At 32.1% G+C, this 18196-nt stretch overlaps 1 protein-coding gene across 1 annotated transcript in view; it reads right to left on the reverse strand.

Annotated features, from left to right (window-relative positions):
• LOC109113655 (vertebrate ancient long opsin a) overlaps positions 1–14404 on the reverse strand; it is a 15049-nt gene extending 645 nt beyond the window's left edge. The window contains exons 1-4 of the mRNA XM_019126472.2: positions 13423–14404; positions 11600–11810; positions 6584–6701; positions 6072–6311 (exon numbers count right to left, since the gene is read on the reverse strand). Coding sequence (XP_018982017.1) covers positions 6072–6311; positions 6584–6701; positions 11600–11810; positions 13423–13762 — 909 coding nt within the window. The 5' untranslated portion in view covers positions 13763–14404. The remainder of the gene's footprint in view (positions 1–6071; positions 6312–6583; positions 6702–11599; positions 11811–13422) is intronic.
• Between the last annotated feature and the right edge of the window lie 3792 nt (positions 14405–18196).

The raw sequence follows: 18196 nt of genomic DNA on the forward strand, positions 1-18196 counted from the left end.
CACTTCAGCTCGGCTCTGAGCTAGAAAACATCCTTGAAATTAATTTGACTTGCACTGAACATCACCAAAATTCATAAACTCAAGATTATGGTTCAACATGGCTAAAGTGTTTTTGGTCCCAAAGAATAAAACAACAAATTGAGTCAAAAAACCAAATACAAAAAAATAATTCAATAAAACAAAGTTAAAAACATATTTCATGAAACCAGGTTCAAATTTTTTGTTTGGCTTTGTTGTCATATTAGAGTTAAAGGTTTTTCAAGAGGGAATTTTGGATTTCTATTTTTATCAGAAAATACTGTCATCAGACATAAAAAGGGTACCTGGGGTGGTTGCTAGGGTGTTGCTATGCGGTTGCTAGGGTACACTAGGTGGTTGCTAGGGTACCTGGGGTGGTTGCTGAGGTGTTGCTATGCGGTTGCTAAGGTACCCCGGATTGGTTGCTAGGGTGTTGCTATGCGGTTGCTAGGGTACTTGGGGTGGTTACCTAAGGTGGTTGCTAGGGTACCCGGGGTAGTTGCTAGGATGTTGATATGCGGTTGCTAGGGTATTCTGGGTGGTTGCTAGGGTGTCGCTATGCGGTTGATAAGGTACTCAAGATGGTTGCTAAGGTGTTGTTATGGGTTTGCTAGATTGTCGCTATTTGGTTGCTAAGGTACTTTAGTAAAATACATTTTCACCATGTGTTTAGGAATAAAAAAATTTATAAATTAATGTGAATGATACATGAACAAATTCTTTGGTAAAAACCTTCAAAATACAGACAATTTTGGTGTTTGTAGGTTTCAAAGATATGGAATGGAATTGAACACTACAGTTGCAAATAAATAACGTTTTTTGAAATAAAATGTTTTAGTAATGTAACATAAACCAGGCAAATGCTATGAACAAAACCCCTCTAAAAAAATAAATAAAAAAACTCTAAATAAAAACTGTAAATTTTGGTGTTTGTAATAAAAAAAAAATCTTAAAAAAAAAAAACTTCAATTGAAATTACAGAAAAAAAAAGAATTAAAATTGAAATTACACACATAAATAAATAACGTTTTTAGAAAATAAATATATACAGTTAAAATACACAAATTAGAAATGAAACCATAAAACACAAAAATTTTGTTGTGTGTAAATGCTGCTGATGTGGAGAAGATAAAACTCAAGCCTTTAAAGATATATATTGGAAGTGAAATCCACAGTTGCAAAAAGATAAAGTGCAATAAAAAACAAACACTTAAATGCAGATTTAAGTTGCTTTAGAAGTTTCGTCTGCATTGCATCTGAAGATAAGAAGACAAGTTATAAACAAATTGCATGTGATCTCAATTTCAACCAGTGCATGAAAAAAACAAAACAAAAAAAACACACAAACAATGGTTTTGTCTGTAGTGTCTCGCCTTAAATAAATAACCGAATGCTGAGAGTTACGTCCAAACGCTTTTAGAGTGAGGTTAAGTGGTTTTTACTGATGCAGTCAGGCTTCTAAACTAGCAGTGAAATCAGTCATCAGTCGACACGGCGCTTTGCAGATGAGCACTGTGTGTAACATGCAAGTACAATTAGTCAATCATGCTGAGGTCATAATTGCACAGTAATCATTAATTGTTTCCACATTAGCCTGCGGTTCACATCGTCCTTCTCATTCTTCATTAGTCCCCAGTCATGAAACCACAGAGACACTAATTAGTTTGTGTCCTAAAGTCACTTGAAAAGCCTGTCTGTGTCTCTGCAGTTCTGAGGATGAAGCTTTACAGAACTGTAAATACAGTAAATACAGGGCTTTTCAAACACATATCTTGGCTTTCAGTTTAAAATCACTTTTATCATGCAATTTATTAAAAGTTGTTTTTATCATGCAATTCACTAAAAATAACACCAGAGTTATTATAGTTAAGTAACACAGTTTTTCTTTTTCAAAATTCTCTGTTCTCTTGTTTTAAAACAGACACAGAAACTAATTATAAAGTTTACAAATAAGTACAAAGAAACAGCAATTAACACACTGAAATAAACCTTAAAATTTTGAAGTTGAAAGACATTGTAAAACGTGCTTAAATAGTCATGGGGCTATTTACAAGTAAAAAGAAAAATAAATACAGTGTATTAATATGCCCAGCTGTAATTAGTAAATCACCAATGCACTAAATTCTGCACATTTTATTACGTTTTATACAATTACAAACTCTGATCAGCACTACAATTATAGCTGTTTTTGTGTTATTTTAGTATTATTTAGTAATTTTGTTGTGTTTGTCATTTTTAGTATTTTTGTTTATAGATATAAGAAAACTATAATATATTAAAACTATATTATACTATAAAACTGAATTAGTATTTTCTTCGTAAAACCCACTTCAGTATCTTTGATCAATTTACAACTTTTCTTTTTTTTTTTTTTTATTATTGAGGCAAGATTATACTTTTATTCATTTTAGTATTTTTTGTGTATATATATACAGTACAGGTCAAAAGTTGGAAACATTACTATTTTTTAATGTTTTTTGAAAGAAGTCTCTTCTGCTCATCAAGCCTGCATTTATTTTGATCAAAAATACAGAAAAAACAGTAATATTGTGAAATATTATTACAACTTAAATAATAATAGTTTTCTATTTGAATATACTTTAAAAAAAAAATAATGCATTCCTGTGATGCAAAGCTCGAATTTTCAGCATCATTACTCCAGCCTTCAGTGTCACATGTAAATCCCAGTCTATCACATGATCATTTAGAAATCATTCTAATATTCTGATTTATTATGAGTGTTGGAAACAGTTCTGCTGTCTAATATATTTGATGAATAAAAGGTTAAAAAAGAACTGCATTTTATTCAAAATAAAAAAAAAAAATCTAATAATATATATTCTAATAATATAGTGTCTTTACTATCACTTTTTTTATATATCAATTTAACCCATCCTTGCTGAATAAAAGTATTGATTTTTATTTAAAAAAAAGAAAGAAAAAAAAATTACTGACCCCAAATTACTGACCAGTAGTGTATATTGTTATTACAAAATATTTATATTTTTAAAAACATAGCTTTTTTTTTTTTTTTTTTTTTTTTTTTTTTTTTTTACTTTTTTATTCATCAAAGTATCCTTAAAAGTATCAACATGTTCTGAAAAAATATTAAGCAGCAGAACTGTTCCAACTTTGATAATGATCATCATATTAGAATGATTTCTAAAGGATCATGTGATAATGATCCTAAAAAATTCAGCTTTGCCATCACAGAATAAATTATAATTTAAAGTATAATAAATTAAAAAACCATTATTTTAAATTGTATAATAATATATCACAATATTACACTTTTTTTTCTGTATTTTTGATCAAATAAATGCAGGCTTGAATGAGCAGAAGAAACTTCTTTCAAAAACATTAAAAATAGTAATGTTTCCAAACTTTTGACCTGTACTGTATATATATATAAATCATATCAGTTTTACTTTTAAATTAAATTAAAATAAGAAACTTTAATATATTTTAAAACTACACTATAAAGACCTACTTTAGTAGCTTTGTTTTATTTACAACTTTGAAAAATATTGCATTTTCAAAAGTATCTCTGTTTTATTTTTCACCTATTTTCTTTTTTAACCCATTGAAGACGTGCATCAAACTGACAGAGTAACAAACTCCAGCGAATCAGTCTGACCTTTGACAACATTTAGTCTGAGATCACTGAAGTCACAAGCAAACAAGCATGCCGTGTTGCTGTTCACGTATTTCTGCAGATTTCTGAATAGCAGAGCTGTTCCTGATGAGTGTGGACAGCATCGAGATGTGGTCAGCGACTGAATGGAGAGAACTAGCGGATAAACTGACAGCTACAGCTCAGCTGGAAGACGGAGAGACGAGGCGCTGCCAAACACTGTTTACGTCCAGTAACCTCCACAGCTGCTCAATAATTCAGCATCATCTCCTTCAGAGTGCGGCAGGTTTGATCCAAACCACAGGAATTTATTTATTTTTTATTTTAGTAATACATGTCAGACACGACAGCTCTGGTGAAACGATATCATCCCATCATGACAGCTTTAGGATTTTACTAAATCCATAAACAGTGTCCTGCGCGCTTCTCAAACACAGTATGGGAAAGCAACCTCAATCCTAAATGGCTTGCATAAGAACTTGTTTCTTCAAGCTCTTTCAGTAACCCATTTAGAAGCGGGGGATTTTAACTGGGACACAAAAAACTCTCCACACAAAATAACAAAAATAAAAAATTAAGTACAAGCATCGCCACAAAAATCATTTAGCAAAGCAAGTTGCAAACTGCGTTGAGTTTGGCCTTTCTAATCTTATAATTAGTTGATGTTATATTGAATATTCATAAGAAATGCCAACAGTCCAAACCAGTTACAGGTAGAAAGTATGAAAGTCCTTTTCTACCACTAAATAAATAAATAAAAATTTAATTGGTAAAAAAAAAAAAAAAAAAAAAAAAAAAAACTTTTTTATCCTCAGACTTTGTTTCTTGTAATTCAGACTTTGTTTTCCCGCAATTATGACATTTTAAATAAAAAATAATAAAGGTCATGGCAACTTTCTATCTCACAATTTAAACAATTTGCATTTTTTGCAAAGAATTATAAACTCATATTTCAAGCTTTTTTTTATTATTTTGACTTTAGATCGCATAATAGTTTGTTATTCAATTGTGACTTTTTATCTCACAATTCAGACTTTTTTCTCGACATTTTCAGTTTATGTTTCGCAATTCATACTTTTTTTTGACCTAGTTTATACTTAATTCTGAGTTTATATTCTGTTCTCTTTATGTTATTGTTTTTTCTGCAATAAAACTTTAAACGTCTTAATTTTCAGTTTATATATCACAATATTTAAGGGTTTTTTTTTTTTTTTACAATTTTGACTTTTTTCTCTCAGAATTGTGCCTTTATATTTTTCATATTGATGTAGTATCACTGTAATCAACATTAAAGTAATTGAAATTAAGATTTTCTGACATTCAAAGGAAGTAGAGTTGTATTTCCATTGGGTTTATGTTCATAAGCTTCTAATGATCAAAAGTTTAATTCTTCAGACGTTTTATCAAATTAATCAAATAATTACTCAACCTATAAAAACAAAAACAATAAAAAACAGAAACAGAGAGATAAAAGGATTGCAGGTGTTATCAGGGCAAATCATTTCAGCTTAAAAACCATCCTGCGCTTGCGTCATGCTGCATTTTACTGCTCATTTATTGATGATCCATTTATTATTAAAGATGAAGCTGACAACTAACAACACCAATCAAAGGATGAGTTTATGTAACGCTGTCACTCTGAGGATCTAATATCGTATGATGATGAAGACGAAGATGGATCGTCTCCACCTGACTGATCCAGAATATACTATTTTGAGAGTAAATGATGACAAGTTTCCTTATCTTATAATTTGAATAACTTACAAATAGTCATTTTTTAGATTTAGAGAGATTGAATACATGTCATGAAGATTCTAAGAAAGTTTTTGTAACCTTTAAATAATGTCACAAACGTGACAAGAAAAATATAAAATCTTCACACAAAATAATAATAACAAAAATCTGAAACCATATTAATTGATCCTAAAAAACATAAAAATCTGAATTTATTTTAATGGAGCTTATTGAACCTTTAAACAAAACATTTAAAACAAACAAGCAAAAAAAAGCTTCTGGAAACAAACGCTCATCAAAAGATCCTGATGATCAGATTTGAGACTCTAAAACATGATTGATGGAGAATCAAGTAAAGCTGAGCTGCTTCAGTCCAGTAAGAGTTCATCTGGAGATATTACTGCAGTTATTCTGACCTTTACTTGATCAAAATCACTCAAGATCTGACACCAGAAGCACAAGGTGGACTTTTGGAAAAGTAAAATAGCTTTGACTGGATACAAAACTGGAAACTATCAATCAGTCGACAGAAGACATGCAGTTTGATCATTTAGAGCCTTAGAAATGTGTGTATCAGATATAATACATCATGGGTCTGATTCCCAGGCAATGCATGAACTGATTACATGCATTATAAGCCACTTTGGATGACAGCATCTGCCAAATGCATGAATGCAAATATCACCTGTTTGTTCATGAAGACATAGATGATGGGGTTGTAAACCGCTGCGGTTTTGGAGAAGAACGCCGGAGCGGCTGCCAGCCGCGGGTCCAGGTGAATGCTGGGAAGGACTGTGACCACGATGGAGAACGCAGCGTATGGAGTCCAGGCCACCATGAAGGCCACAATCATCACAACCACCATACGAGTCACCTGACGCTCCGGCTTCCTGGCATTACCCAGCCTGCCGTGCGTGTTAGACACCTGCAAACACACACATAATGTGTGCTGACAAAATAATTGTTATAATGGCTAGATTTGATGATGGCAGTAGATATAAATAACGTCTACTGGAAATCAGGTTTATCACAAATGGTAACTTCAGATCATTTTTATGGTTGGTCTCCACACAGGGTCAGTGATCAGAGGTCAGTTTGCAGTTGTGATAACATCAGAAAGCGCATGTAGTTCATTAGGATTCAGTGAATCGCTCGTCTAATGAGCCGCTGGACTCCAGGTGTTGTGGAGCGACTGACCTTTCTGAGCTTCCGGAGCAGTTTGCAGTAGCAGACGATGATCACACCCAGCGGAAAGATGAAGCAGGTGGTGAAGAACGTGATGATGAAGGTGTGATCCTGGAAGTTTCCCGAATACCTGCAGAGAGACAAAATTAATGAGTGCAAAGATCCGATGAGAGAAAGCTTTCTTACCTTTCCAAGAAAAATAAATAAATTCTTTCTTTCTATACAATAACAAAGTTAAGGCAGCGAAATGCTCATTGGGTCAGCAGGGTCAGAGCAAAAACAGGTGGAGAAGAACAGACACATTAACTGCAAAATAATTAGGTGTGAATCCATCAGGAACCCTTAAGTCTCCGGTTCCAGCATTTTCCAGAACTGCAACCTACCTGGAGTCTCCAGAAGTGAAATGTGTCAGGTTCTTAGGGATGTTAGGTAAAGAATCCTAAAAAATGACCCTCACATAATAAGAATCACATGCTGAAGTGTAGTAAAATACGTGAAGACTGATTTTTTTATAGGCTTTATGGACAGACCAGCACCACTGTATGAAGGATTTATCTTCCAGAATCTGGCAGTAAGTTTCAGGAGTTCATTTCCAGTCCATCTCCTATCCTGAAAAGTTTGTCTTGGAGACTCAAGGGCTCCTGTAGGTATTTTTAATACTTTTGCAGTCTCCACATATTTTTGTCTGACCCTGCTGACCCAACCAGCATTTCACTGTCCAATGGTCAAGCCTTAACTTTGTGATTTCTAGTATTGCATCCTTCTCGTGGCCATTTAATAATTTTTGACTTTTCAGTCTGAGTTACATCTCTTTTTTGGCTCATTTTATCTGTAAAAGAAAGCCTGTTTAATAATTTTGCACACCTAAATATAAGGCTTAGTGAACAATTATATATAATTTATAAATTATTAAATACAAACTGAATAGTAGTTATTACGATTGATGTAGTTTGGAAATGGTAAAATGTGCCTGGAAAAATATATGATCAGAACACAAACACACACACACACACACACATATATATATGCTTTGACAATCTATACAGTATAATATATTAATAACACTGAAATGATGACGTGCAAGAAGTCTGTTTAGTCAGTTATTACATACTAATAACACATAAATAAACAATTTCAATTGGCATGTCAAATAACAGTAAACACATCACATGCATGTGTAACCTGCTATGTGAGATATCAACTCAGAATTATGAGATATCAACTCAGAATTATGATATATCAACTCAGAATTATGAGATATAAACTCAGAATTATGAGATAAAAACTCTGAATTATGATATAAACTCAGAATTGCAGATATAAACTCAGAATAATGAGATATAAACTCAGAATTATGAGATTAAAAGTCTGAATTATGATATAAACTCAGAATAATGAGATATAAACTCAGAATTATGAGATATAAACGCAAGCTAAAACTCAGAAACTCAAAATACAAACTCAGAATTACGATATAAACTCAGAACTGTGAGATATGAACTCAGAATAATGAGATATAAACTCAGAATTGTGAGATATAAACTCAGAATTACGATATAAACTCAGAATTGCAGATATAAACTCAGAATAATGAGATATAAACTCAGAATTATGAGATAAAAACTCTGAATTATGATATAAACTCAGAATTATGAGATATAAATTCAGAATTATGAGATATAAACTCAGAATTATAAACTCAAATGAGATATATAAACTCAGAATTATGATATAAACTCAGAACCTGAGAATTATTAGATATAAAACTCAGAACTGTGAGATATAAACTCAGAATTACGATAATAAACTCAGAAATGTTGAGATATAAACTCAGAATTCCGATATAAACTCAGAATTGTGAGATATAAACTCAGAATACTGCGACTATTAACGATATAAGATATAAACTCAGGAATTATGCAGATATAAACTCAGAATAATGAGATATAAATCAGAATTCATGAGATAAAAACTCTGAATATATTTCGAGATATAAACTCAGATTATGATATAAATCAGATAAACTTCATAATTATGAGATATAAACCTAGAATAGCAAGATATAAACTTAAAAAAAAATAAATAAAAAAAAATAAAAAATATAAAAAAAAAAATAACAACAGTGAGATATCAAAAAAAATCAAGATATAGACTTCAGAAATATGATATATAAACTTAGAATTATTATATAAACACAGAATTTTGAGATATAAACTGAGAATTATGAGATATAAACTCAGAACTGCAATTCTAACCCTAACTAAAACTCCCGAACTGCAAGATAAAAAACTCGATATCATAACGATCTTTCTCTTTAACATTAACATACCAAAGCAAAAAAAGACTTTTAAAAATAAAGAAATCACATTTTCTTTCTCTTTTTCATTTCCATACTAAAGCACATAATGATGTTTGAAGATGAAGATGTCAAAGGTAAAACAGACTTTGAACAAGAAAGAAATCCTAGCGGTGAGTTTTTCACATGGCCAAAATGAATTCAAATAAATCAGCATGTCAGACCAAGGCTGGCATTTATGGATAAAAGAACTAATTAGCAGAGAAGAGACAATAAATCTGAGTTAGTTAATCAGCTGCTGGTTTAGGCTTAAATGAGGAGGAAAGGCTCTTGTGGCGGAAGGTTTGACAAGCTCCATCCATTAAATCTACTCATCCTATAATGTGGTGTCCCTCGTTTAAAAAAGAAAAGATTTTAGACAATTAGAAGATGTGCATAGAAAGAACCTTCATTTAATGTGTCCTCTCTGATAAAAGCCTGAAAGATTTCCAAGAAATTCTGCAGCACAAAATTATGATAATGACCCTACAAAGACACATTCTCACAAAAGACAGTGATCAAATCACATCACATCACATGCAGAACTACAGCTGCTTCGACATCAGTGCATGAACTTTCTGAAGAAAGTACCAAAAAATGCCTGCACATGTAGGATTGTTGTGTTGTCAAGTACTGCAGAAGATACTTCAGACAAATTAATTTTCATGATGAGCAGATGAATCAGGAACATGCATTTCCAGCTTTTCCGAAATCAAACATTTTCTAAACATTTGGCTTACTTTTCCATTGAAAATTATGTACATTTTATCCATTAATTTAAATGCAAAATAAAAAAATAAATTAAATATATATATATATATATAGTTTTTTTTTGTTTTTGTTTTTTTACACTAAGGGAATTTTCCAAACATATTTAGTTTTGCTAACCTTACCATTAAGTCATTAAAATTTAATTTCAGAATGTTATCTAAACATTCAAATATCAAGAAAATAAAAATTATTCAAAATTCAAATCTAAAACTAACAAAATTCCAAACCAAATTTCCAAATTAACCATGAAGTTATTCAAATTTTATTGAACATTCAGAATATACTTTTTTTAGTGTTTAGACATTTTCTGTTATGTAAACATTAAAGGAACATTACATTTTATAATCTTATAATATAATGTTACTTTTGAATGTTCTCTGAACATTCCGAGACATGTGTCTAACTAAACAGTTTCAGAAATAAAACACTGCATGATCAATGTTACATTTTAAGAGCATTATTAACACCCAGATAAGTCTGAACAAATGTTCCGGAAGAACGTCTTTTCATAACTTAGAAAACATTGCCAGAATGTTCTGAGAAAGTGCCTTGTTAGCTCAGAATTAGCAATCAGTACTTTGCATTCATGTTGATCTTCTTTAAAGGGCAGTTAGACAGTGATCTGAGCCGACGTGAGCAAAAGTGACTGTTTATGATGCATCAAAATTTAGTTTAATTTATGGAAATGAGCAGTAGTGCAATGCAGTGACTGTCAATGAGAGGAGAGCATAAAACAGCTATTAACTACACTGTGTGAAAACACCTGAAGAACAAGCCATCATTAAACCAACATACACTAATTATAAGCCTATCACACAATCAGCACATATTGATCTTTAGAGGTGAAGTGATGAATAAAAATGCTGTATTGCCCTCACAAGGCGTGCATGTCAAGCGTGCCGTTTGAAGGTGACATCATTTAACCTCACTTTAACCCCAGAACTATCAGGTCCTGTTGATGGTCCAGTCAGTATTATTGAGCGCTTCTGTTTCTGACTGATAGTGAATCTGACGGTCTGAAGGAATAAATGATCCGCATGTAAATCCAGTGTTTTGAGTGGAGGAGAAGTGTTTTAACATTCCAATCAAAGCAAAACACTTAGAAATGGCTAGTAAATGTAATATATATATATATATATATATATATATATATATATATCATATATATATATATATATCTAACTTTAGCTTGGTATTAAACTTTTACAATGCACATGCAAATGATTCACTGTTATCATACTAGCCATGTATTCTTTTTTCTCTTCTTATTTTAGCTTGGTATTAAACTGGATATATATATACACACACACACACACACACACACACACACCACACACACATATATACATATATATATATATATATATATACATCACATTATGTTTCAACCAGTTTATTCATACTTGTATTGTTTTAACTACTGTATTTATCAATTTCCAATATAACAAAAACATCAAAATAATAAAGTAAAATTAAGTGTGTTTTTTTTTTTTTTTATCAGAGAGCATAACAAACGAACAACAACAATAATAATGATAATAATAATAATTTGTAATTCTATATTTTTAATAATATATTTGAGTGTGTGTGTGTGTGTGTGTGTATATATATATATATATATATAAATTATATTTTTTTTCTGATTCTGGAGATCTTCTCTATTTATCATTAATATTATGGTTTGTTGTTTTTTCTTCTTTAAAGTGTTTTTTTCTGATACTGTTAATTGTAGTTTATCATTTTTTTTTTATGTAAATTGGCCGTCAAAAAAATTCATATACTTTTTTAATTCAATAAAGATTTGAGATTAAACATGTACTGTATAAGGGGAAGCATGTTTAGGTGCTGTAATTAGTCTTTCTGCCTTAATTGAATAGTTAAATGGTGCTGTGGTGTGATAAATGAGTGTTTGGGCTCCTCACCAGTTGGGTTCGCAGGTGGTGCCGATCTTGCTGACGGTGTAGCTGCTCCAGCCCAGGACAGGAGGAATGGTCCAGATGAAGGAGAAGGTCCAGACGAACAGCAGACCCAGAGCTGCGTGTTTTCCTCGCAGACGGATGTTCCCCAGCGGACGACAGATGACGAAGAACCGCTCGAACGCCAGGACGGCCAGAGACCACAGAGCCACGATGCCTGCAGATTCAGACAGAGATGATTAACAGAAGATCTCTCCAGAAGAGCGCAGAAGACTGAGAGAAACTTCATGACATATATTTATTGCACGAGTAATTGTAGATGTGTTTTAACTATGTAGCTATGAGTTTATATAAATATACAGTATAAAAAACTCAACTGAGCTCAAGATTTTTATGCACATTTTTTGAATATATCTTGGCATTTCCAGCCAAGGTTTTTTTTTTTTTTTTTTTTTTTTTTATGCGCTATCCCAAAATTCAGTGGATGGAAATATGGATATTGTGTAGTGAAAATATGGATATGCATTTGCAGTTTTGTAATTGATGAACTTTGCAACATCGACCCTGTTATTGAACTGAACTGAATCAACATTGAACTGAGGCGAATAATGACACTATTGTCTGCTGTAGAGCTGCTTTTTAGATTTAATGGAATTCATTTAATAATTGATTATTTAGCAACATTCTGCAACGTTGTTGTTTTCCTGTTTATTACTGTAAAGCTGCTTTGAAACAATCTGTACTGTATAAATGTGATTGACAATGCATTGCCGTTCATTTCTGAAAAAGACATGCAACTCTTATAAAACAAACTGAACAAGTGCATTACAAATTAAACTGGTGAATGAACTACATTCACTTTGTCTTGTTAGCAACCAGAGAACTTCCATTTCTTGTTTTTATAATCATTTTTGGTGGGTCATTTATTTTAATATATTTTTATATTAACATTTTAAGTCCACACAGAAATCTCTTACAACTCTTTTGATAAGCTAGACTTGACAGATCATTAAATCTGCATTTATTGCATAAAATTGCAATGAAAAAGCCATTTGTGTGAACATGATGTTTCTATTATAAACTCTAACTTCACTGAGCTTCAGATGTTACGTAATTGACCGTTAATGTAGAGCTACTAATAATGTCTACTGTGAAATCAATATGGAATCAGGACAAACTTCACACCGCTTTATTGTACATCTGACATCTGTTATCACACTCTGATGCTGGTTTATCTTCTCTTTAGTTTGACCATGTCCTGTTGCACAAACTGCATTAAAACAGATCATGCAAGCATATAGAATAAACTGCAATTAAGAGGATCAATTAAAGAGTGTGACTGTGTGTCTGCGATCACATGAATGGTAAATACTGACACCTGCAGTTATTAAACAGATGTGAGAGCAGCTGTGCATCTGGGTTATTCTTTACAGAGTCATCAGTTCACAGGCACATCAACTATTTAATATTTAATATACATCTAATGATTTTGCAAATCATCATATTAGAATGATTTCTGAAGATCATGTGACACTGAAGACTGGAGTAATGATGCTGAAAATACAGCTGCACATCACAGAAATAAATTACAGTTTAACAGAGATTGACACAGAAAACAGCTGTTTGAAATAGTAAAAATATTTCACATTTTTACTGCTTTTTCTGTATTTCTGATCAAATAAATGCAGGCTTGGTGAGCAGAAGAGACTTCTTTAAAAAACATTAAAAATTCAAAAACTTTTGAATGGTAGTGTGAGATATTAAAATGAATCACTCAAAACCCAAACGACACATGCTGAACATGATCAAAAGGTCTCATGCAAATTTACCAAAAAAGGTGACTGCGAAACCCTCCAAAACACAAGCCCATTTGCCCAAGAAGAAGTAGCCGCGGAAGTTGGTCAGAAAACTGATCGTTCCTCCGGTCAGAGACACGAGAAAGTCCGCCAGAGATAAATTGACGATGATATAATTGAGCGGCTGCCGGAGCTGCTTGAACCTGAAGGTGACCAGCATCACCGTGAAGTTCTCGCACAGAGACACCGAGGTCACCACGAACATCAGCGCCGCCAGGACTCTGTAGTTCCAGGGTGCGATGGATGTGAGCGGTCCGGAGAACGGATCCTCGCTGTGAGACACGCCGTTCACCGCCGCATCAAACAACTCCATCGCTTCGAACCGAGCAGTGGCTGCTACATCTGGAGAAAGTCTGCGTGCATCGTAAAGACAAGGCTATTCTGTGATGTTTAGTGCTTGTTCTCGCTTCATAATCCAGGCGCGCGCGTTCCGTGGACTTGTTGAGCGTGTTTGAGGGTCCTGAATCCGGACGGGTTTTGTTGACTTTCTCTTGCTGGATGGGGTTTATATAGGCTATCAGGCACAGGTCGGCTCAGCCACGTAACTGTGCCTTCATCATCATCATCGTCGTCACTGAACTCCAGTCGGTGCGCTCCCGCTTCAAGGGTGCATCTACAACTTTATCCATTACGCGGAAACGCCTCGTGCGTAATTGTGAGAAACAGCCAAACTCTCCTCATTTAACGCGCAAACGGTGACTGCTAAACGATTGTGCATTTCATCGATACTGCGCGCTCGTCTTCCTCAGTCCCTCTCTGCGGGATAAGGGCAGTGTGTGGAGAGCCCCGGAGAGCCGCTCTGATTCATCGCGCGCTCCAGCTGCATTAGTGCAGGTCAATAAGCGCGATCCGATGCACTCCAATCAACAAGCGCTAATAGAGTTGTGCATCATAATGCGGCTTTGTTGAGACTATGGATTCTACAGTTTAATTATGGAAGGTACTTCTACTGAACATGCAAAATAAGTCTTAAATAGAAATGGAAGCAGAAAGCCAGCCCTAATGCTGACTGTGTTGTACGGGAGACTGTGACAGTGAACAGATACAAATGTTAAAGTCACCAAAAATAAACACTGCTGAAACACAATAGCAAGTCGTCACAACGGGAGCCGTAAGATATATAAATTAAAAACAAATAATAAAAAAATAAATTATCTTAATACAATTTTAATATTAGAATGTAATAAATCTAAAAAAAAAAATTAAAAAAAAAACTATAAAATTAAATGATAAATAAAAAAAAAAAAAAAAAAAAAAAAAAAAATCTTCTATTATTACATAAAATATTTGCCAAGGCAACATTTTTAATAAAAATTTTTATTATTTCAGATATTTGCCAAGGCAACATTTATATTCACCTTGATTTACTAAAATAACTAGAATTATATAAACATATTAAAAAAATGAAAAAAATAAAAAAATAAAAAAATGGAAAACATAAAAACTAAAATAAAAAAATTCTGTATTTTATTTTTCAAATTTAAATAACTGAGTAAAAAGCTTTTTTTTACATATTACAATTCATTTGTGAAGCAATAATATTGATAATGCGTGTATATAGATAGATAGATAGATAGATAGATAGATAGATAGATAGATAGATAGATAGATAGATAGATTAGACTTATATACTGTGATATTAGAATGAAAAAAAATGTAAAAAGTAAAGCAATAAAAAATACAATAAAAATATTAATTTTACACAAAAACAAACAGAAATTAACCTAAATCAGCCAAAAAAAATAATATTTAATCCACAAACAATTAAAAAATCATATTAATAAATTTTATTTTATATATAAACTTATTTTAAACTTATTTTATTTCAGCTCATTCTAATATATTTTATTTTATATATAAACTTATTTTATTTCAGCTCATTCTCATTTTTATTTAGTGTAACTTGATGTACTAAAATAACTACAGTTGAAATGGATAATGTTTAAAAAAATACATAACAAAATTCCTTAAACTTAAAATGAAAATGGAATTAATTCAAACTATAGTTCAATGATACTAAACATTGTAACACATTTAAAAGCAGACTTTTTAGACACTGATTGAGGATCATCATCTCCCACCCAAAGCTCCTCAAGTAAATGCTGAAAAACTGATCCCAGATCAGCATCAAAAGCTTCTCCACTGTTAATTCAAACCGACAGGCTTCATAAATTCACCAATAAGTCATTTGGACCGCAGAAGCGGGGGATGCATGAAGGACTCGGAGCTGCAGAAGATGACCCTGGTTCTGCTGAGGAGCGACCGCGGCCCGCTTTGATCCGGCAGACGTCAGAGATGAAGATTTATTACCTGTGACGGACCTGCGGCTCGTTTGCAGGTGTTCAGAGTCAAACCTTCAGAAGTTTAGTGTGAGTTCTGTAGGACAAATGAGAGAGACGCAGCAATCGTTTATCCTTCAACTTAGTGCACAATCATTCAAGAATTCACCCTCAACTCAAAACTCTGTTTGCATTTCAAGCCAATACGAGATGGATGGAGAAACCCTCGTGCATCACTGTAAATGTTTAAGATCTTCTGACTCCGGGTCAGAATGAGGTTCTTCTGATCACATGGGCCGTAACATCTCCCTCAGTGTTACTGAGCTTCCATCCTCTAACCGAAGGACATTCCCTTGTGAAAAAGAAGTTCAATTCAGTTCAGATCGATTTGTGTAGTGCTTCACACAATGCATGACGTTTCAATGCAGTTTCACACAAATGTATGTTTCAGTGGTACAGTCATGAAATATATTGGTCACAGATAGATAGATAGATAGATAGATAGATAGATAGATAGATAGATAGATAGATAGATAGATAGATAGATAGATAGATAGATAGATAGATAGATAGATAGATAGATAGATAGATAGATAGATAGATAGAGAGACTAATCTTGATGTGCATTGAAGCACGAACAGAACTTGTCATGCATAACACTTCTTACACTTTAAGAAATGTCCTTTATATTTTATTATTATTATTATTATTATTATTATTATTATTTATTTATTTTGTTTCATTGCTATGTGACATTAGCTATGTGAGCACACACAAAAAATCATGAACATTATTTGGATATGTTAAAAAGTCTAAAAATAATAAATTACAGACATAGGAAATGAATGAGAAATACAAAAACAAACAAAAACAAAAAACCCTAAGAAACATTTAATAAATATTGCAAATTATCATAAAATATCTCCAAAATTCAAACTAAAAATAATTTTAAAAAAATTACTGAACAAAAATATCACAGATTGAAACAAAAAAAGTTACATTTCGCTCTTCTGTCACGTTTGATCGTGAAATAAAAGCCTTTTATAAAAGTGCACTTTCTAATTATCAAATTATACATTTTTATTTTAAATATCATGTTTTATTAATCTTTTGTCATGCTTTAAAGAAGTGCACTTATTTTGATGTGTTGACTAACTTACTATTTTAACTTAAGTGTGTTATTTGAGATTAAATTTAAAGTTAATATATTTTGTAACTTCATCATTACCAATGTGAAATCAAACTATATTTAAATACAAGACATACAAGTTTAAATAGAAATGACATTGAAGTATGTTTTAGTTGATCACAAATGCTTGTCAGTACATTTGTACACTTTAACCATATTTCAAAGACAACAGAGATATACTTAAGTCATATGAGTCAAAAAGCTAAAGCAAAGGTCAAATAAATGCATTTAATATAAATTTAAACTATAAAACATTTGAATTCAATTGCAGCTAACATGCAATAGTCTACAAAACCAATATAAATGAATTAATTGCAACTGATTCTTCTGAGGTATAATATTTCCACAGTAAGCCCTCTTTTTAAACTGTTACAGTGTAGCTCTTTGCAGTGTTGTGATTCTCTCAGATTGTGTGCATCATGAAGCGTCTGACACTGACCTGTGCCACTGGTTTTTACAGACCATTCAGAAAACGCTCAGGATGGGAAGGGAATTTGCAGGAGTTTCTGAGAAGCGTGTGAAGGATTCAGAGAAGCAGGAGATGAGCTACTTCACAAACATGAGGTGAAAAGACGGTTAACATCTGAAAGGGGTGAAAAGGTCAGACGACCATCTTCAGGAAATCTTCGTCAGCTACATGCATCATCAGACGAAAATATTTCTGCTCATTTACAACTTCACTTAAGTGCTCATTTGTGCTATTTTGGCAATTGATTGATGATTTCTAAAGGATCATGTGATAATGATCCTAAAAATTCAGCTTTGCATCACAGAAATAAATGGTAATTTTAAGTATAATAAATTTAAAAACAATTATTTTAAATTGTAATAATATACCACAATAAAAAAAAAAAAAAATAAAATTTTTGATCAAATAAATGCAGGCTTGATGACTTCTTTCAAAAACAAAAAAAACAATAATCAAAGGCAACACATTTTATTTCAATTCAGTTTAACTTATATATATATATATATATATATATATATATATATATATAATACTTCAATTTAAACTAAACAAAAATGGGAAATGTTGCCTTGTTTTTTTTTTTATATTTTATTTTATTTCAGTTAACATTTATATTATCCCAAGCAACAACTATGAGAATGTGCATGTTAGAGTTATCGAACAACATATTTAATATTAACCCTTGTGAAAAATTAAACTTTGACAATTTACCTTAAAAAGAGGACTTATTATGGAAATAATACTGTATGCTTTAAATGATTCGCTTCAGTGTAAACTAAATGTAATGTTTTCAGACACTTTATTGCATGT

The sequence above is a fragment of the Cyprinus carpio genome, chromosome A13 (assembly GCF_018340385.1).
Source record: "Cyprinus carpio isolate SPL01 chromosome A13, ASM1834038v1, whole genome shotgun sequence".
Taxonomy (NCBI): Eukaryota; Metazoa; Chordata; class Actinopteri; order Cypriniformes; family Cyprinidae; genus Cyprinus; species Cyprinus carpio.